This window comes from Aricia agestis, chromosome 8, assembly GCF_905147365.1.
Source record: "Aricia agestis chromosome 8, ilAriAges1.1, whole genome shotgun sequence".
In the NCBI taxonomy this organism is placed as follows: domain Eukaryota; kingdom Metazoa; phylum Arthropoda; class Insecta; order Lepidoptera; family Lycaenidae; genus Aricia; species Aricia agestis.
Window position 1 is genome coordinate 14,582,255 of NC_056413.1, and position 21,256 is coordinate 14,603,510.

A 21,256-nucleotide genomic window follows, 5' to 3' on the forward strand; every position below is an offset into this window, starting at 1 on the left:
TTGACAGTACTCACATTCTAATTTTTTTCTTTTCTATCGCATTTAGACATTAAAGTGGTGGAGGTCTCGCTCGGCGCCTCGCACGGGTTTGCGGTATCGGCTGACGGGCTCGTGTACGCATGGGGGACGCACGAGCGTGCGCAGCTGTCGCGCCCCGCCCCCCAGCCGCTCAATGTCTTCAACCCGCCTTTCAAAGCTAATGGTAAACAAATAATTTATTTATTCGTTTATAGCGAATTATAACCAATATCTAGTAATTACATTGTGCATAATGTATTGTATACAGGTGTTTTAGTCAGTGCTTAAGCTTTAAAAAATACTGTGTAATTTTTATATGGGGTGGTTCAACAATTCAACACAATTATTTTTTTCTCTAGGTGTTGCTAGCGGACCAACACAAATATTTGCCTGGAGTGAAGAGAATCCAAGAGACTTGCCTTCTTCGATGCCTTTTGTGATAGATTTATCAGAGAGTACATTCAAGTTAGTATTGCTTTTTTATTTTTTTTAGCTTTGAGTAAAGTTTATTTTATTGTAGTTTTATTGTAGGTTTATTGGATTGTAGTTTTTTTTTTACTTTGTATTAGTTTGTGTTGTTTTTATGCATACATTTATGGATCCATTCTAAAGTTTATGACCATAAATTTGTTTGCAGGTTTCTAGAAAGACTGCTTAGAATTGTAGTGGAACAGTGCAATACGGCGAATGTTAAAGAAAACGAATGCATTGCGATATCCTGCTTGAATCTTCTAAGATTACAAGTAAGTAACCGCTACGATAATTACTTCATGCAAATATATGAATACGTGCTTCGCGTTCGGAGTAAAATTAAAATTAATACGATCTAAAACATAGTTATTTCTGAATAATTGTATAACTGAAGTGAGGCTAACGTATTCAACTTTACAGGTTCACGCTTGGCAATGCACGCAAGACTCAGGCGATGTGGAGGGGGCGTTATGGGGCGGGGTTCACTCCGCGCTCGCAGCGCTCGCGGAAGGCCGTGCGGGCGCGTCCGCTGCGGCCGCCGCACGACGCGCGCTCGCCGCCGCATGGCCGCTGCTGCTGCCGACTCCGCATCTGCGCGCGTTGCATCTTATTGCGTTGTTGCCGCAAGGTATAACTTGAGAGTTGAGACTGACAGTATAATAAAAATAATTATTTTAGTTCGTCTGTTATTTCAGATATATATCATTCATTCATAGTGATAATAATATAATATCTTAGCTCTTAGCTATACTCTGTTAACAAACTATATTAAGTAACTGCCAATTTCTTATGTAGCTAGTTATGTTATGTTATAATGTAATAAGTAATAACATTACCCCATAACTGTTTATTTAAATTATAAATTATTTGGTGCTAACTTGTTATATCATCTTAATAAACCTTTGTGGTTTCTCGATGATGTTTTAAATGGTAAATAAAAAAAAACATAAGTAATAACTAATAAGATACAATAGGTGTATTTTTATTGTATCTTATTTCACACATTTGGTGTATTTTTATACAGGATCATCTTCTAATCATGGTCAGTATAATAACCGTTTTCTGTCTGTGCTGTCACTTCTGTGAAAAAACATAGATTGTCGAACACAATTTTGAAATACATAGTTTGAACACACTGCCAGAAGGCTGGTGATGGTCATATGAACACAGTATGCGACAGAGTAGAAATATTGACAGATTTAAGAGACTTTATGATTGGTCTTCTGTTGAGAGGATCTCTCATTAGATAATTACTATGGTGTATAATATGTCTTATCTATGTTACTATCAAAACTTTTCATATAGGATCGGCGCCGGCGAGCGCGGGCGCACGATTCATGACGGAGCTTCTGGTGTGGTCGTTACTCGGCGGCGGCGGGCTGCGGGACGCGCTCAACAACGCACTTCGAGCGGACTCCGCAGATCCCTACAGTCATCTACAGCTGGACGAGTTAGTGCTTTCTCACTCTAACATATCTTCTCACTCTGTCATACTAAATTCTTGCATCGGCGAGTGGGGCGTGGATTATGATGTCGTGTTCAACAACGCGCTGCGGGCGGAATCCGCAGATCCCTACAGCCATCTACCAGCCAGCCAGCTGGACGAGTTAGTGCTCTCTCACTCTATCGTACCCTCTTCTCTCTATTATGTCGCTTTGGCAAGTGGGGGCGTGGTTTAGGACGGAACCGCTGACGGTTTGGACGCGCTTAACAATGCGCTGCGAGCGGACGCGATAGTGCACTCTCTTACTCTTTCATATGCTCTCACTCTTTCATGTCAACCTCTTGGGCCTAGGGCGAGTGGGGGCGTGATTTATGACAGAGCTGCTGGGCAGTTTGCGGGATGCGCTTAACAACTCGCTTGCGGGTGGACGACATAGTTCTCTGTCTCTCTCTATCATTCCTTACACATTGTCATTTCGAACTCTTGCCATGTTATAGTTGTAAATATTGATAATAAGTTGTCTTTTTGTTTACCGGAATCTTTTCGCCATGTTATCATTGTTATTCTGAATGCTAAGGTTGTCTGTTTACAGTGAATACGATCAGATTGACATAGTAACTGGGCAGCGAGGTACTCCCACAACGACCATGTCCGAAGACTCTGAAGCTGTTCCAGGTAAGTTTGAAGTGACTTAAGAGCTAATATCACGATAATTAACCAACGATGACTGACAATTATATGACAATGTAAACCCCGCATATGGCCTGTATTCACTTTGATTAGTGATAAGTGCAGGTGATTAGTAATCAGGAAAAAGTAAGTGTGGACAGCGACTGATTAGTGCAAGTCCTTTATATTCTCCTAATCACTAATCACCTGCACTAATCACTAGCACTCGCACTAATAAAAGTGAATACAGGCTCGAATCATTAGTCATAGCGCTGATAAGTTACTTAATAATTAGCGAAAATAGACTGACATTCAATTGTCATTTTACACTATGCAAACACCTGTACACCTGGATATTTGTACACTTCAATTTACGATCCATAATTTATCATCATCAACTGACTGCAGAAAAATTTAAATGGGTTTTTAAGATGCAATGTCTTTTCAAGCTACATGTCCTGAAGAGTATGAAATAAGCAATGCTGGGCCGTCAGAAAATAGCGCTTCCGTTCCTTTGATGCATCTGGTATGTATTTATTTTGTAACTCCTCAATTAAATTTGCTTTGTCTTAAAATATAGTCTTGGTGCTCATATTAATAATAATATTATGCTGGTGATATTATATCAATGAAAGTCAGGGCTTATTTAAAAACTTAGTAAGATGCGTTTTAAATGTTTATATGGTTTATATTTTAGGTGAAACATTTAATAAGCAACACAACGTCACAAACTCAACTACACATCAACTCAATAATGAATGGCGACACAAACAAGGCTGATGAGCTGAGAGGCCACGATACTGTCAGTCCCAGTTGCGATCTACTGATAAGATTTCAAAGGTAAATTATAACCTGCACCAAATTAATCCTTTTCCAACTGAAAAGTGTCGGTGTAAGTGAATAGTTATGTTGAGAAGCATGTAGAAATGTAAAACGAATTTATTCCGTGTAGTGTATAGTCCGCGCGATACAAATATTTGATGAAATACATGTTTTACAACAGCTAACCTTTAATGTATACAATTTCAATAATCCAGACATGAAGTCTTATGACTTATTTTTTTTTTTTCTCTAGACTGCTATTCACGGAGGCAATGTGGTGTCGCGGGGGCCGCAACACGCGCGGCGGCGTGCGTTCGCTCATCACGCAGTACGTCACACTTCTGTCCGAGCACACGTACACCACACTCGCGTGCTTCGTGCGCGCCGTTTTCCGAGCGGACAATGCACAGCTCGTCTCGCTATGTGACGTCATTACTCAGGATATCATCGGTGAGTATTTTTAAAATACCATGATGAAATTTAAATAATGGATACTATTCATGAGGTGTATCAAAAGCTATTGAATAGATACAATTATAAATGTATGATATTTCATATTTAAATAAAAATATAAATATTAAAACATCCGAAATGAAGTTTTTCGTTCACGATGCTATGTTTAAAAAAGTAAGTTTTACTTTTTCTCAATAGGGCGTGTAATAAGTGAGCTGTGCGTGTGGATATGCGCGTGCGGCGCTCGCAGCGGCCTTGTTTTAGGCGATTGCGGCGCGGCGGCGCTCCGCCTCTTGCGTGCGTGCGACGACGCGGCGCGCTCGCTGCCCGCTGCCGCCAAGTTGGACGCGGACTTGCTCGGCTGGCCTGGCCTAGTATCGCGTAGACACCAACTCAACTCGACTATTGTTAGAAAGTGGGTATTATTTAATTAGACACAAAATCTTGAGCACATTTTCTTTTATATTGGTTATTAGTTACCGTCTCTTCAGTATTTAGAGGATTCGCTCCTCGCTGTATAGTCCAGCCTTTCCCAAAGACTTCGCACTTACTACAGAATTAAGAAGTTGTGGGCGCTCAAGGTCTAAAGGGTGTGGACCCATAAAAAAAATGGGGGCGCTGTGTAAAGGCTTGGGGGGTAATTAATTTCATCTGGATGCATTTTATGCCGGCACTTCATATGGGCGAACGCGTTGGCACTTAGCAGACGCGTTGGCCCAATGTGTAGAATGGGCGTTCGCGCGTTGGCCGTAGGTATTTAGGCGTTGGCCGACGCATGGAGTCGGAAATGTCGGCAAAGATCAAAGGACATTTGTCGCAAGCTTCGCGCTCCATCCACACATAGGCCGCGCAATCAATTTGCCCGGAGCGGCGATGAAGAGTGCACGATTCCCTCTTGTGGCGAATTAACATCTAACTTGACAAAATGGCGAACAATAGTAGTAGAAAATATTTAAATTTTTTGAGCTCTATTATAGTAAAAACTGTCTGGAATCAAAAAATCATATCAAGAGTGCTAAAATATAAGGTTCTTGGACATGCTAGATTTCTCACTATGTTTTTAGGGTTCCGTACCCAAAGGGTAAAAACGGGAACCTATTACTAAGACATTAATGTCTGTCTGCATTCCTGTGTGTCCGTCTGTCTATCTGTCTGTCCGTCTGTCTGTCTCCAGGCTGCTGGCTGTATCTCAAAAACCGCTGTAGCTAGATTTCTGAAATTTTCACAGATTGTGTACATATCTATTGTCGCTATAACAAATACTTACTAAAAACAAAATAAATTAAATATTTAATAAATAATAAATATATATAAATCATGATAAATATAATAATAAGTAATTCTTTTATATATACTTAATAAATACTTAATAAGAAATAAAATAATTATATTATTTTAATATTATAAAATATGTAAAAGTGAGTTTATTTCTTTGTTTGTTACGTTTTCTCGCCTTTTACTTATTAATTTCGAGAATAGCCTTTAAAAACTTTTTCTTGTCCACATTTACTTTTTAAATGTGGACAAGAAAGTAATTATAAGCTGTGAATAAATAAAAAATACAGCTGCAGCTGTTAGCGACTCAACATCCATTTTGAATCCGTACGCACATTGGCGCGATCCAAAGCGTTCTGAAATCTGAACGACCTTCCTATGTGTGGATTACTCATAGACGCCGTTGCAAGCGCACTGCCAACGCGTCGGCCAACGCGTTCGCCTATATGGGGAGGCGGCTTTAAATTGAAACAAAGGGGGCGTTAAAACATAATTTGTTCTCAAAGTGGGCAGCAGACAAAATAAGTTTGGGAACCCTTGAATGTAAATCTATCTAATAGTTCCATTCAAAATTGTTATTATTGCCCAACACAATACGTTATATTTTAAATACCATAAAATGCTGTTTCCGAAATATCGAAAATTTAGAATTCGTATCGTGCGTTCGATTAAAATGGGGCGTTGAGAAGTTTTAGCAACGTCATATTTATTTTAGGTACGATCTCAAAAATCATACCAAAGAGGGCGGTTCCTGGATAGTGGTGGCCGGCTACGTATACGACGTACACAAGTTCGACTGCGACAACGCGAGTACTGTGGAGCTCGTACGCAAATTGCGTGGGTGCGACGCCACAGCGGCGCTTAGCGTGGAACCGCACGCTGCGTATTTGTCACGCATTACCGAGAAATGTGTTGGCATGTACACCAATCAGATATACTCGCATAAGTGTCAGGTAAGTTAGTAGCAATGATGTGTACTTTTTTGGTAGACTATGTGGTGGCTTTTATATATTTTTATATACATACGTACTTTTTTCACAGGAAAGCACATCTACTCTCAGAGCCCATCACATCCTTTCGTCTTGCGCGTTTAACCTAGCTCTCGGTCTTACTCAGTGCGGTCTGCGACTCTCGCGCTCGATACCGGTACAGCAGGTGGAAAAAGAGGCGGCGCCGTACGCTACTGCTATATTCCTTAGAGGCGGCCTGCAGGTAAATATCTAAATTGTTATTTCAGGTTATGAACAGACCTCATAATATGAAATGTTTTATTCCACATATCCTCGCAGATACTCTTTGATATTGTGACATGGCGATTTCAAAATAAACATAATACTACGAATTACGATGCAGAAGTAAGCTACACAGAAATTGTTACAATGCTAATGGAATTAAATTATTATTGTTATAATATTATGCGGCGGTATGCAAATACTTCAAATTGTTTATTGAAATGCTGATATTTATTTCAAACAGATATCGCACCCAACAAACCCATTTGAAGAGGAGAAAGCGGAAGCTCGTAGTGGTTCGTCAACCGGTGGCAACAGTCCGGCTTGCGACGCGCCGCTTGCGCACACGCCCAACGTACGGCCCGCACGCACGCCCCGGCTCAACGTCCCAGTTACGGTCACGCCCATGCGGGCTGATGCGCTACTGTTTGCGCTCGCTGAACCTAAGTTACATGTAAGATTTTGATAATTTGCAAAATATTAAATTAAGTATTTATTTATGAGAAAAGATGCATTGCAAATTAAGAGTTATCGGAAGTGTTATGGTCATAATTTTTATTTGTTATCTTTATATATAAAACTCAAAGGTGACTGACTGACATGGTGATCTATCAACGCACAGCCCAAACCACGGGACGGATCGGGCTGAAATTTGGCATGCAGGTAGATGTTATGACGTATGCATCCGCTTAGAAAGGATTTTGATAAATTCCAGCCCCAAGGGGTTAAAATAGGGGATGAAACTTTGTATATAATAATACTTCTTAACGCGAGCGAAGCCGGGGGCAAAAGCTCGTTGTTAGATATATTATGTAATGTATAGAATTTTTCGGAAATATCATACATGGTCGGAAATATCATACATCCTCTCGCCGGGTTATTTTGGGAACCAGTGGTACTTGCGTGAGAAACAGTGGTCACAAATAATAACGATGTAAAATATTATAATTTAGTTTTTGATTCTCTCTAAGGGCAAAATGTTAAAGCAAAAATTGTATGCCGTTTTATGTCAATTATCACGTTGTCTAAAATTCGTAAGAATGACCGGTTAACAAAGGATATATAATTTTCGTGGTTCGGTAAAAGTTTATAACTTTTAAATATTCGTAGGATCCGCTAGCGCTGCACCTATGGTGGGCGTGCGAGCGGCGCGAGGGCTGCGCCCCGCATTTCCCGCCCGAACATCCGCTGGAGGAGCTCCGCAGGGCCCTGCTAGCTGTCTTGCTTTATCATGCCGGACTGAAAGAGCACGCGCTAGCGACTGCTACTGCTGGTAAGTCGCTATATCATTATGGTATTTTTTTAGGCTTTTGTGCCAGACCAATTTTAATATATTTTAGATTTTTAATTAATTTATTATAAATTTGTTGAGCTCATCATGAATTTTAGTCGTGAAAAATGACAATATAGGCAATTAAAGCATTATTATTGCATCAAAAGATAAATTTATTCATTGGTTGATGGTGGACCACTGGATAGGCATTATTTGTCGTCTAGGTTAATATTACATAATCCGACTAAATAACGTGGGTGTCGTCATTTGCCTGTAAATAAAAAATATTGAAAACACATACATTTTGTATGCTTCCTTACGCAATATAATATTCTACATAGAAATGGAGAAAGGAGAGGTGAAACTGTCGCCGGCGATGTCTGAAATAGTGAAGGCGGTGCAGCAAAGCAAGTGGACCCTCATGAGGACAAGACAGCAGATGTCGCGCGGTTATAAAGAGGTCAGAGTCACAAGTTACTTGTATTTTATGAACTTTAATTAAAACAAGAACAATAACTCCCATACCGGTTTCGGTGACGGTGGCTGGTTTCATTGAAACCAGGCCAGTTACGCAGGAGTAATTTTATAGTGCCCAAGTGTGTGCGTAGTACGCAAGAGCACTCTTTTACTTTTACTCTCATAACAAGTGGGATGGACGACCGATATGACTGGCGAGAGATTAGGTGCAGTACCGACTTTTTACATGCCCATCCGACGCATTATTTAATACTTGTCAGACACTCAGGTGATCAGTGCATTTTCCTTACCAAACTTGGAAATAACATATTTCCGACGCGGGAATTGAACCCACGACCTCGAGTCAAGAGCCACGCTCTAAACCACTGGACCCCGTGGTCGCCTCCGTAGGCGATAATAAATAAAACAAGAATGAAATCACATAATACATACTGCAGTACTGCTACGGACACAAAACGTCAATACTGACGTTTTGTGTCGCGTACATCGCGCTTCACTGTCGCGTAGTGCAGCTTACCTCAAACGATTTCATACAAATAATATTTCGCCATAACATCCGTTGTCATCTTCAATATTTACTTGAACATTGACAAAACTTAATAAAAATCCGCAAATAACCAGTGCTTAAAATACCTACTCTACCTTTATTTTTTTACGAAATCTACAACAGGTGTGTGCGGCCCCGCTAGAGAAAGCCCGATTTCTGCTACACGAAGTCCGCGCCGCCATTTCCCCGGCGGTGTCGGCGCTCAAAACGCGCCCACCCACGCGTCGCAGACCCACCGCCGCCAGAATGTTCCAGAAGGTCATGAAGATGGCTAAATCGCCTACGTTTAATAAGTGGTAAGTGAAATAGCCATATTTTATTTGAGAAGGTAATTTAACATGTGGGCATATATTTTATCCAAATAGAATCAAAATGAGTACATGTGACGTGGTCAATGATTAATGTAGTATATTACAAACATATGTAATAAAAATGTAGACATCCATTGTAAACGTATCTCCTTTTAACTCTCTTTTAACTCCTTACGCTTTTTAGCTTTGAAACAACCAAAGATCTTCGCAACAGACAAAATAGTCTCAGTAAAAGTATGCTGAAAGCGACCGGCAGCTTACTACAGGGTGATGCTCTACTCATAAAATCGACTATCGGCAATCAAATAATAAACAAACTCGAGGAACACCCTGTAGTAGTCGAACCACTAAAGAGTCAAAGCGATACACTATCAGACACCGCCAAAGATTACTTCCAGACTAAAATGAAATTGAAACTCAAAGAGAAACCATTAGAAAAAGATTTGAAGAACGCTTCAAATTACGGCGATATGAGAAACGACGGGCGCGATTCGAAAGCAGACAAAGATGATTATGATAAAGACGACGACAAAACTCCAACAAATGAAGTATCTATGAGTTCAATGAATGATATAACAGATAATTCTGTACTTAAAGAATCTCTAGAGAGTGAGAAACAAGTGATGTTGCTGGCTGATGATCTGAAAAATGAGTTGATTGTTGCCGATGAGGAGAAGGATGATGATAACTCGGAGAGGAATAAATTTGTTAACGCTTGGGTTAGCCGACTGGCTTGTGAGGAGAAAGGTAAGTAATATTGCGATTTTGGAGACTCAAGGTTTACTATAAAAAAAATTATACAGCGGTTACACTATGGATCCTTCAAAAGATAAAGACATTGTGAAGTTTATTTATTGTGTAACTTCCATTATTTTAAGGTGGTATCTTATGATATAGCGTAGACATTTTCTAGCAGACGATAGCCATATTAATTTTTTGCATATAGAAAATAGAGTCCACTGGAGATAATAATGTACTTATATTAAATAATAATCATATATCATGATTTTGTAATACATTAATTAACAATAGATCAAGGAGAAAGTATTCACATTTATTTAACATTTTAGACTTGTATTGGATGTTGGAGGAAGTATCTCCGGAGCAACAGAGCTTGACTTCAGCCATCATTGACTTCGTGATCACCGAAGCGCCCTGTGATATTGATACGCTTAGGAGAGCTCTGTATTGTCAGGTATTGTTATTTAAAACTTAGTCGCATTATTTGTACACAAGGTAAGGTATTTGCTCAAAATACGTTGGTTGTAACTGTAACTCGATTGCAATCGCTCCAAGCTTAGCAAAAAAAATTAAGTTGGTGAGAGAACTATAAACTTTTTCAACTTATCATCTATCGTCCATAATAACATCTTGCTTAGTAAACAGGCTATTTTATTTATGGTATTAATTTTGATCTTACATTTCAGATACAAAGAGCTGAGATAAGACTGAACGGGTATTTCATTATAAATAGCGTACTAAACTCTGCGCAAACGATGTCGGAAAGTATAAAGTATGCTGCACTAAGCGGGCTACTTGGAGCGTCCATGGCTGACTCCGTACCACATTCTCCTCTAAAACCCACAATCCCATTTACTCCACCATTAAGAGGCATAGAATCTGTGATACCACATACAAAATACATGGTCCTTCTAGAAAGGTCTAAGTTAATGGAGTATGTTTTGATTGAGTTGAAAGCGAAGGTCCAAGAAGGGGAACAAAGCCAACCGCTGCCTTTGAAATTGAGCGCGAATTATGGAGCACACGCGTTGCTAAATAAACCGTCCAGAGCAAGGTATAGCTAAAATCAAATTTACTTAAACTTTTGATAGCATTCTATTGCAAATCATAGTAATAGAATGTAATTTCATTTGTCAGTACCGCACGCGTCGAACGCACCGCATAGTACACGAAATGCGGTGTGTTCGGCGCGTACGGGCTGATAAAATATGTGCGATCCCCACGCCAATAAAAATTTTTTGTTAGCAACTAATTGTTTTAACGACCAGCAGATGGCGTTATTAAGTAACACGAAGTCAATGAGTGTTTGCTATACCGAGCTTTGCTATCGAGTCATCCAGGTACTGACCTTGAATCTTGCTAAATAAGATAAACCATTTCAGATTCCTCATCACACTTCTATCATTGCTACTCGAAGGCTGTCAAGGTCCAGAGTTAGAGCAGCTAATAAACTGTGGAGCGTTGAGCACCTGTCTCACTCTGTTGAAGCAGATCGGTGGAGACACGTCACTACATACTTCTCTAATCTGCAACAGTTTGAAAACGAAATGTAGGTAGTTCCAATACAATATGTGCCAATTTGCCGTGAAAATTAATTCTAACTAGATTATAAATGTTGTTTTAAGTAAAAAATTAGGCAAGTGAATAAAAAGGTAGTCCAATAAGTTGAAGAATCTTTTTGTAAAATGACTAGCACGTCAAGTTAAACATTTGCACAGTTGGTAACTGAAACATCGTGGCTATCTAAGTCTTATGTCACTTAATAGACATAAATATAATGATAATATTTTTAACACGCTTTTATTAGCATGGGCTGTATGTATGTAACGGAATCTTTAAGCACGATTTTTACCTATCTCCAGTAGTTTAATTAAAGCCGCCAACCCACCGCGGCGCACGCTGTGCACGGCCACGCGCACCCATAGACGTGCATTGGTTTATTTCTTTGACTTGACACAATTCGTGCGTAGCGTGTGCGTGGGTTGCAGTGGACACAGTCACATATATTTTCTTACAAAGCGAAGCTTGACGCACGTGCGTAGCCTCTCCGTGCGCCGCGGTGGGTTGGCGCCTTTATACGTATTAAAAGCCAATGACAATGCAATAATTTGTTAAAATGTCATAAAAAAGTGTTTTTGTCGTTTTTTACTATATTGTTACAATATTTTATTATAAGCAACGTCGTTGTGTCTTATATTTGCAGCTGAATGCCTAATCATATACGAGGATGAGAGGCTGGGCGCAAGAGCGCGAGGCGCTTCCTTGTCCGGTCCCGAGTTGGCATCGCTCATGAAAATTGGCACCAGAGTCGTCCGCGGTAAAGATTGGAAGTGGGGAGACCAGGTAAGGAAATGTAACGAAAATATAATGATAATATAGGACTTAAAATACTAAATATAATATCTTCTAAATACAAAACAATAAACATAATATCATGTGAAATATTATGTGTGTTAAAAATAGTAGTAAGCAAACTTTGACTAGAGGTACTTACTGGTTGATGGTTTTTATAATTTTAAAAACGAAACTTAAAACGTTCAAATGTTAACATTCTTCATAAAATATAATTTCTTTTAATTGATTTGAAGTGTCAAAATAAAACCATTTCAACCCGCCGCTTAATACCAGTAGGTGAAAGTTCTTAATAGCTGGCAGCAGCTGTAAGATTGCTTATCACTCCTAAAATTACGTTAAAGAGTATTAGTAGTAGAACCATTTAACCAACACGCCAACTGGCGGTTCAACTAACAGTTTGTAATGGCGACATAAGATTACTTATCAAGTAATCACGCCTAAAGAAAATCAATAACCACGACATTTCTCCACAATCCACGTAGGACGGTGTCCCCGGCGGTGAAGGGCGCGTTATCGGCGAGCTCGGCGAGGACGGCTGGGTGCGGGTCGCCTGGGATGCCGGCGGGACCAACTCGTACCGTATGGGCAAAGAGGGAAAGTACGATCTCAAGCTAGCACGCTCGCCCTCCCCACCGCCGTCTGTAGACGAAACCGTACAGGCTAATGGTTAGAGTATACTTATTATCTGTTAAAAAACTTAACTGGTGTAGAAAAATATTTTTGAAGAATATTAGTCGATGACGCGGTAGTCTTCGATATTTATTTTGCCGCTAGGAAGGATACTCGATTCAAACTAAGTACCGCCAGGTGGCTACGTGGCTTATAAAAAATAAAAATGTTTATGAGAATTTTCCGACATTCTAGTTACCTGCTGCCGGAGCTCTGTATCAATCAGCCATCATGCTATGAACTTAAATACCCTCGTTCCATTAACGAAACCTAGGCGTGAGAAAAATTAATCATGTTATATATTTAAATCCTTAATAGGAGAGAACAGTGTGGAATGGTGGCCGGTGAACGAAGTTCGTGCGGCGTGCACGTGTTGCGTACGTGCTATCTGTGCGGGGGCGGGGCGGCTAACGGGAGCGTCGCGGGCGGCGGCGGCGGCGCGGCGTAACGTCGCGGCGTTGCAAAGGAGATTATTAGCGCTTGCGCACGCACACATGTCCCCGCCCCCCACAGCGTTTGCGTCGCAAACTCACACCGCTTTGGCGTTGCTGAGAGGTAACAATTTTATATGGCACTTACATAACCTAAAAAAGTTGTAAAATCCTGTGCTATTTGAAAATGTTATTGTTAAATTTATCGGAGAATTTTCTAAAGCATGAATAAGATTTAGTGATTTTTCGTTATACATCAATTTAATGATATTTGTGATATATTTTGTTTTTAGCAAGCGCTCAATCACCGGAGATGCGAAGTGCTCTCTGCACGGATTCGTGGTTCGAGCTGTGTTACAGTATTATTTCGTCAAGCGATAAGCCTATCTCCCAAGATCTCATATATCTACAGGTATTAAATTTGTTAATACTTTTTATTTGGTCTCCAGCAATTATGGTTTTTGATAGATAGATAGATAAACACTTTATTGCTCACATATAAATGGGTATACAAACAGACTACAGGTTTTTGATAGATTTTTCTTCATGATATAATTATTATAATACTTTGAATGGATTTTTAATTAAAAACTAGGGCCATTTACAACCCACATATTTTGTTACAATATACGTGACAGTACATTTACAAGATTACAGGGTTTTTGAAATGCGTAACTTATAGTCGGAGGGGTTCAAAATTTTAAAATTGTATATGACGCAATATGTGTCCAGCTCTGACGTACCAATATTGTACAGATACAAGCGCTATGGCTGTTACGTCGTGTGCTATGCGAACACAACGGTCCCTCGGACTGGCGGCGCACGGTCGCGGCGCAGCTGATCGCGCTCGCCGGCCGCCTGTGGCTCGAGACGCATGCGTACGACCCCGCGTTACGTGCGCACGCGCATACGATCACCACTACGGTCATAAATAACGGCGATGAAGAGGAAGTTGGTATGTTTTATTTGTAATATGTACTGTATAATAATAATAAGTGACTTTACTGCTTTACCCATCTCGTGAAAAGATCGGTTACAAAAGTGGACTTGTAGACTATCACTAAACATAGTGTTACTTTAACGTCTGTGTGCACAATTTGTAGTGTAAGTTATCTAGTTTTTAAAATGGTCAATCAATAATGTTTTTAGATAATAAATAGCTTACATTTAATAAATATCTTTTTACAGACGTGCGATGGCGCGCGCCCGCCACCGCCAGCTACACGGGCGCAACGTGCGCGGCGCTCATGGAGCTCGTACGCAGTTTGCACACTGCGCCGCAATGGCACGCCCCCCTTACGGCCTTATTGCTTGATAAACTGCAACTGGCCGCTCAGACGGTATTTTTCCGTTGCATTATTTCTATTTTATTTATATTTTTTACTCGGCGGATAAACCTTTTGATATTTTTATTGTTGTTTAAGATGTCATTGTTATTGTAAGAGTAATTTGTACTTATTACCATTATTTTTTAGATAACAAGCGACTGGCATTGGTGGCCACACGCCAGTCAAGATTTGACGCAGACCATGAAACCCTCGCCGCCATCATTAAACGCATGTTTGATAGGTATACATTTTTAAACTATTTTGTTATTATGTTTTTAAACTATTTATACGAAATTGGATATTAGTTATTTACCTATGTTTTGAATCTAGTTACATACCTTGAGTGAACTACCCCATCGTTTAAACTCATCCTATTGTTGGAACCTTAGATTATTGTTTGAAAATTTGAACTATTTCCAATAATAGCTACTAATATGATTATCTGTTGTAAATCAAGTTACAATTACATATTATCACGTCCTTTTACCTAACGTGTTATTTATATCTAGCTGGAGCCCTAGGTGTAGTCGGTGGGTTGGAATGGCGGATCCGGCTCGGCCAACGCGTATTAACTGGCTCGCCAACTCGACAAGCCATCGTCACACAGCTCTCCTCGCGAGCTAAGCTAACCCTCATACACGAAGATAATACGACTACAAAGGTGCGTTTTAATAGAACATTATTATAACACCATCTTCTTACACTAACTGTAGATTTCGACCTTTTTGTATATCTTCGAAAACCCTGAATAGATGTTGCCTACTACTTTGTTACCCAGCGAGCGTGATTTTGCTATAATAAAAACTATTATTTTTCCTTTCACAAGGCTAAAATAATCTTCATATTTTTTTCTATATTAGTGCAGTGGTTTTAGGGTGAAGAACAAACTAGCGAATGTGACGTGAAAAAAAAAGGTCGAGAGAGTGAAAAGTGACAGATACACACATTTCCATATTTCCAATATTTATATGGATGAAAACAAAACCTGACGTTAAGAAATATTCTAAATATTCTTCATGTCATTCTTCCTTACTCATAGTTTAAGCTTTTTTCATTTAAAAATTATTTACGTTTATTTTATAAATAAATATTTATCCACCTCAGAGTGATCTAAGCGGCGTACAGAGCGCGGAGTGCGGGCGGTTGTCGCTCGCGCTAGGGGGCGGGGAGAGCGCGCTGCGTGTGTGCGCCGCACTGCTCGGCGCCGCGCCGCAGGCTTCGCCCGTACATCCACATCATTTACCTGGTATGACCTAAAAGAGAGATGGATTAAGTCTATATTTCATCATCTATCAGATTTTATATATGAGACATGCAGTAATGTTAGTAGAGTACTTTTTTTTTTTTTTTTTTTTTATGAAATAAGGGGGCAAACGAGCAAACGGGTCACCTGATGGAAAGCAACTTCCGTCGCCCATGGACACTCGCAGCTTCAGAAGAGCTGCAGGTGCGTTGCCGGCCTTTTAAGAGGGAATAGGGTAATAGGGGAGGGTAGGGCAGGGAAGGGAATAGGGGAGGGTAGGGAAGGGAATACGGGATCGGGCCTCCGGTAAACTCACTCACTCGGCGAAACACAGCGCAAGCGCTGTTTCACGCCGGTTTTCTGTGAGAACGTGGTATTTCTCCGGTCGAGCCGGCCCATTCGTGCCGAAGCATGGCTCTCCCACGTTAAAAACGTACTAAAATTAAAATCTTCAAATCAGGATGAGTTGTGCTGTGTATTGTCGAAAAAGAATGGTAATATCGTGTTAAAGTTTTGCAATGTCCTCGTTTGTAAAGTCAAAAACAGTAAAGCAAAGCATTTTACTATAATCCCGTTTTATTACTATAATATCTTTAACGTTGTTAGTGGCGGCCGAAAAGGAAGATCTTCCGACCGAGAGAGATAGCATGCTCGGTCAGGCCGAAGCCCGCTGACGTCATTTCAGACGTTGTATATATCTTGCCGTTCTCCGAAACTTCGATAGCGCGATACAGGAATGTTAGGCAAATTGTGGTTGCCGCCACATATCTAACGTTATATTATACCTTACAGCCGAGATAGACGTTTACGGTCTAAGGAGACAGCAGATGGAATTGCTTACTCTATGTGCGGTGCGAGGCTTATTGACGACTAGGACACGACTACGCAAAGTGCTATTACAACCGCCTGATAGCGGAGGTAAGTATAAAGACCTGTTTCCCGCTTTTTATGTATTCACAGTCAAAGAAATTACTCAAAATGAAATGTAGAGAAAGCTATCTCTTTAGACTTATGATTATTACTACTTTATATTGATTAATAAATTTTTACTCAATCAACTCGCAGTGAAAATGTATGTATCAATGTGATCAAAATCGTCACTTACTACAAACATGGCCTAAATGTCATCAGATCAGGGTCAGGTCAGAGGTCTGCTCTAATGAAAATTCACTTCCGAACGAATAGTTTGCAATGAATATATTTAATAGTCATAAATATATTCATCAGGATCACTAGACAGATCGTCGTCCACCAGTGCGGACGGTACGCTGCTGCGGCGACTGCTGGCGCTCGCGACACGGCCGAGCCCGCTCGCGGCGGCGCACACGCCCGCCGAGCTCGCCGCCGCCGCGCTCACTATAGTGCAGCAGCTGGCCGCTCATGTCGCAGGTATTCCCAACTATTAATATAAATGTGAAAATTAAATAAATGTTTGTTACTTTATCATCCAAAAAACTATTGAGTGGATTTTGGTACATTTTGCGGATTTTGATTAATAATTTTGATAAAAGTCACATTATACCAAAATAGTATAGTGTTTCCGTAGGTTAGTCTGTTTATACTGGCACAGCCCCGGGTACAGCTGCGGACAAAAGCTAGTCTGTAAGATGTATACTTAAATATTAAGGTGCGATATTAGGTTCACAAGGCAAAACACACGGAAGACAGTATCAGGAATCAGGATGTCTAAAAGCGTCTGCTTGACGAAGCCTTAACGACAGAACCTTGAACTAGTTCAAGACCGATCGTCTATGCCTAAAAGATTTTCATAACATTTGATATTCACAGGTGAAGATAAGGAGTACGAAACTCCGCCGGAGATACCGATCATAGACAAGAGTAACGTGATGCAAGTGTCCATGGGTCCGTCTACGAGCACTGCGTCACTGTGTATGTATAATTATGTTATTAATAACGCCTCCCTGGTCTAGTGGTATAGAGCACGGTTTTTGACTCGGACGGAGGTCGTGGGTTCGATTCGCGCGTTGGAAACATGTTATTTCTAAGTTTGGTTAAGACAGTGCAGGCTGATCACCTGATTGTCTGACAAGTAAGATGATCCATGCGTCGGATGGGCATGTAAAAAGTCGGTCCTACGCCTGATCTCTCGCCGGTCGTGTCAGTCTTCCGTCCCACTAGGTTATGAGAGTAAAGGAATAGAGAGTGCTCTTGTGTCCTGCGCACACACTTGGGCACTTTAAAATTACTCCTGCGTAGCTGGCCTGGTTTCAATGAAACTGGCCACCGTCACCGAAACCGGTGTGGGAGCTATTATTATTATAATTATGTTTTTAATTAATATGCATATTCATTTTTTCGTACAGTGTAGTCGCCTTCGTTTGTTTTAAATTAAAGAAAAATCTATATAAATAATACTTTTTTTTATTTTATTTTAGCTCGCAAAGATCTAAATACATGGGCAAACTCGTCACAAGTGCAGCAAGTTATCGAGATGGGATTCTCCAGACACGCTGTTTATGGCGCTATTCAGACGCTTGGTAAATTATATAAGATCTCCTTCATAATTGTATTGTTATTTTTTATTAACTGGCCTTACACTTTCTTATCAACAAACTTTAAGGCAAAATTAGCTTATATTCACGTTGCTACCTTTGTCTTTTGCGTTAAAAAAGCCATCTTACCGACAATCAGCCACGGTTTGTGGCAATCTTAATTTATTTTAATGGCTTTTAAGCTCGTCTAATAGTCTAAGGGTCAATTTAGACAACAACGGGACGCATCAAGCATTTCTAAATTGCAGATGTATATGGATTTTGCAGAATTCAATTGTGTGATTCAATGCAAATCTGTCAATTCAGTACAAATTTAGAAATGCATCAACGCGTCGCGTTGCGGCCTGAATTGACCATTGACACGTATGTCTACATGTCGTCTATTTTTGCATTATAATATGTGATTTAAGGTCACAGCACAAATATACGACGATACGATCAGCAAACCTTCAAAAAAAGAGCGTATTCCCTCTTAAAAGGCCGGCAACGCACCTGCAGCTCTTCTGATGTTGCGAGTGTCCATGGGCGACGGTAGTTGCTTACCATCAGGTGACCCGTTTGCTCGTTTGCCCCCTTATTTAATAAAAAAAAAAAATATCAACGCGGAAAGGGAGAGACACCGTAACGCCTCGAGCCGTTCAATATTGTTTGTATGAAACTCCCTACTGCAACGCACACTAAGCGGAACCGTAACGTAATCGTCTCGCTTCGGAACAGGCTCCGAACCGGGATGCGACGCGTGGTCAACTAGCAGTCCCCCCGCATACGGCTCGGCTTTCCCGAGCCGTAAGCAAGACGTCGCCTACTCGTAGCCGAGTTGACGTACAGGCGCTACTGATACGCTTTGTTACGTGCATACGTTAGGTTGATGCCTGGTTGACGGCGAGGCGAAAGGCGATACGGTGACGATCCCTTTCCGAGTTGATATGTGTGCTGTGACCTTTATGCGTATTTTTTACAATATTTTAGCAATAAAACGTCCACAAGTAGAATAATAATAAAAAAAAATATCTCAGGTGGCACTAGCCTGCCGTCAGTGGAGGCGTTAGTGGCGTACCTACTGGAGCTGCCGCAGCAGGGCATGGACGACACAGTGTTCGACGTCAAACCCGTCGTCAAACAAGACAAGAAGCCTACACCCTTCAGGTAAACTTTGGTTTGTGCGAGAAGAAAGTGAGTCTGTCTATCAATCTCTCTGATACCTCTTGTTCCCACGCGATAAATGAATTTTGGCGCAGCGAAGTTGCGGGTGTCCTCTTGTATTGTATAAGTTTGAATTAAATAAATATATATAAAATAATAGGTGGCGCAGCTGCTTTGCGTCAGAAGACGAATACGCTCAGTATCTCAGTGACGTCATCGCACCGGGTATGACCGTGCGGTGCTGTAAGGCGTTTGAGAATGTAAGTTTTTTATACTAATTTCCCTGATATAATTAAAATATTTACCCTGTGCATAATTTCAATGTTTGTTATTCGTAAGAAAAGTCTCTCGACAAAAACATTGTATACAAAATATGTTGATGTTAAGCCATTACACAATTCACGATGGCCCACGCCATTGCGCGCCAAGCCTGTAAATCGTCCTCCATCATACACCATTACCCCGTCTACGCAATGGCGATGGCTTGTAGTGGGCCAGGTCCATTATGAAGAGGCACCTTTACAGTGTTCTTATAACTGTCATTTGATGTCAGTATTTTGTCGGAGCCACTTGGAGTCTTAGGCAATATTTATAAAGCCCGTCACAGAATTAGCTAATATATATTATATTAATATTTTTATAGCTAGGCATATTACTATTGTGAGGATGGGCCCTGATAGGTGAAATGAAACACTCGACGACTTGGTTAAGACTAACTTTATTGTAGTGTAATTCACTTACTTATACTAGGTACATACTTACTATACTACACCTTCCCCGTGGGGAGAAAAAAAATTGAACATAAACAATTTTTTTTATCAACTAAAGACAAATAAAAATTTCTATGTGATACTTACATGATAATAATACATTTAAAATATTTTAAGAAAAAAAAATACCTTTTGTTAAACAATAGAATGTAATCTTAAATCATAATAAATGAAAAATTAATTTCTAAATAGCTTAGTCCTATTCTTATGAACTATATCTATCTTTCCGTTTTTTAATATCTTAACGTTTGGCTCAATGTCTTCTATGACCTCATATGGTCCATTATAAATACTCTGCAATTTATTACCTGTCTCGTTTTTAATTAAAATTAAGTCATTTTTCTTATAGGTAATAGGGTTACAATTTTTATCATATTTTTCTTTTCTAGTTATTTTATTTTGTAATAAATTTTCATAAGCTTCTTTTTGTGTAGTCTGTAGTCTAAATTTTAATTCTGAAATGTAATTATCACTGTATAGAGGATCGACAGAATTTTGTGTAAAATTAGAAGGAATTTTACATTTTTTACCAAAAACTAACTCAAATGGTGTAAAATTAGTAGATGTGTGAACAGAAGTATTATAGGAAAAACACCAAAATGGTAACCATGGGCTCCATAGACGTGAATGATTTTGTGTTTGTATCCTTAAATAATTTCCTAAACTCTTATGAGTATTTTCTAGCGATCCTATACTTTGATGATGGTAAGCTGTGGAATTTAATCGATTTATCTGTAATAACTTACAAGTTTCCTGAAAAATTGATGATAAAAATTCAGTACCCCTATCAGTAGCGACATTTTCCGGTATACCAAAACGTAATATAAAATTATTGACAAAGTTCCTAGCTATTTCCTCTGAACTTTTAGTATACATAGGATATGCCTCAACGTATTTACTCAATTCGCATTGAATTGTCAAAATATACGAATAATTATAATCGTCCTTCTCCAGAGGTCCTACAACGTCAAGAAAAACTTTTTCCATAGCAGAATTAGCTGTAGTCGTAATTACCATTGGCTCCTTAACACGATGAGAGCTATGTTTTTGTTTTTGACATTTATCGCACTT

At 39.9% G+C, this 21,256-nt stretch overlaps 1 protein-coding gene across 1 annotated transcript in view; it reads left to right on the forward strand.

Moving 5' to 3' along the window:
* Positions 1-21,256, forward strand: part of LOC121729456 (probable E3 ubiquitin-protein ligase HERC2) — a 60,065-nt gene that overhangs the window by 9,060 nt on the left and 29,749 nt on the right. The window contains exons 14-48 of the mRNA XM_042117973.1: positions 47-202; positions 378-483; positions 656-761; positions 910-1,117; positions 1,795-1,939; positions 2,526-2,608; positions 3,052-3,128; positions 3,300-3,442; positions 3,678-3,874; positions 4,076-4,292; positions 5,868-6,105; positions 6,194-6,364; positions 6,629-6,838; positions 7,495-7,657; positions 7,999-8,117; positions 8,805-8,977; positions 9,177-9,739; positions 10,063-10,187; positions 10,420-10,787; positions 11,116-11,282; positions 11,937-12,076; positions 12,571-12,754; positions 13,076-13,312; positions 13,482-13,600; positions 13,945-14,143; positions 14,377-14,528; positions 14,664-14,757; positions 15,026-15,177; positions 15,621-15,762; positions 16,552-16,677; positions 16,987-17,148; positions 17,548-17,649; positions 18,156-18,257; positions 19,289-19,418; positions 19,576-19,675. Of these exons, the coding sequence (XP_041973907.1) occupies positions 47-202; positions 378-483; positions 656-761; positions 910-1,117; positions 1,795-1,939; positions 2,526-2,608; positions 3,052-3,128; positions 3,300-3,442; positions 3,678-3,874; positions 4,076-4,292; positions 5,868-6,105; positions 6,194-6,364; positions 6,629-6,838; positions 7,495-7,657; positions 7,999-8,117; positions 8,805-8,977; positions 9,177-9,739; positions 10,063-10,187; positions 10,420-10,787; positions 11,116-11,282; positions 11,937-12,076; positions 12,571-12,754; positions 13,076-13,312; positions 13,482-13,600; positions 13,945-14,143; positions 14,377-14,528; positions 14,664-14,757; positions 15,026-15,177; positions 15,621-15,762; positions 16,552-16,677; positions 16,987-17,148; positions 17,548-17,649; positions 18,156-18,257; positions 19,289-19,418; positions 19,576-19,675 (5,876 nt within the window). The remainder of the gene's footprint in view (positions 1-46; positions 203-377; positions 484-655; positions 762-909; positions 1,118-1,794; positions 1,940-2,525; positions 2,609-3,051; positions 3,129-3,299; positions 3,443-3,677; positions 3,875-4,075; positions 4,293-5,867; positions 6,106-6,193; positions 6,365-6,628; positions 6,839-7,494; positions 7,658-7,998; positions 8,118-8,804; positions 8,978-9,176; positions 9,740-10,062; positions 10,188-10,419; positions 10,788-11,115; positions 11,283-11,936; positions 12,077-12,570; positions 12,755-13,075; positions 13,313-13,481; positions 13,601-13,944; positions 14,144-14,376; positions 14,529-14,663; positions 14,758-15,025; positions 15,178-15,620; positions 15,763-16,551; positions 16,678-16,986; positions 17,149-17,547; positions 17,650-18,155; positions 18,258-19,288; positions 19,419-19,575; positions 19,676-21,256) is intronic.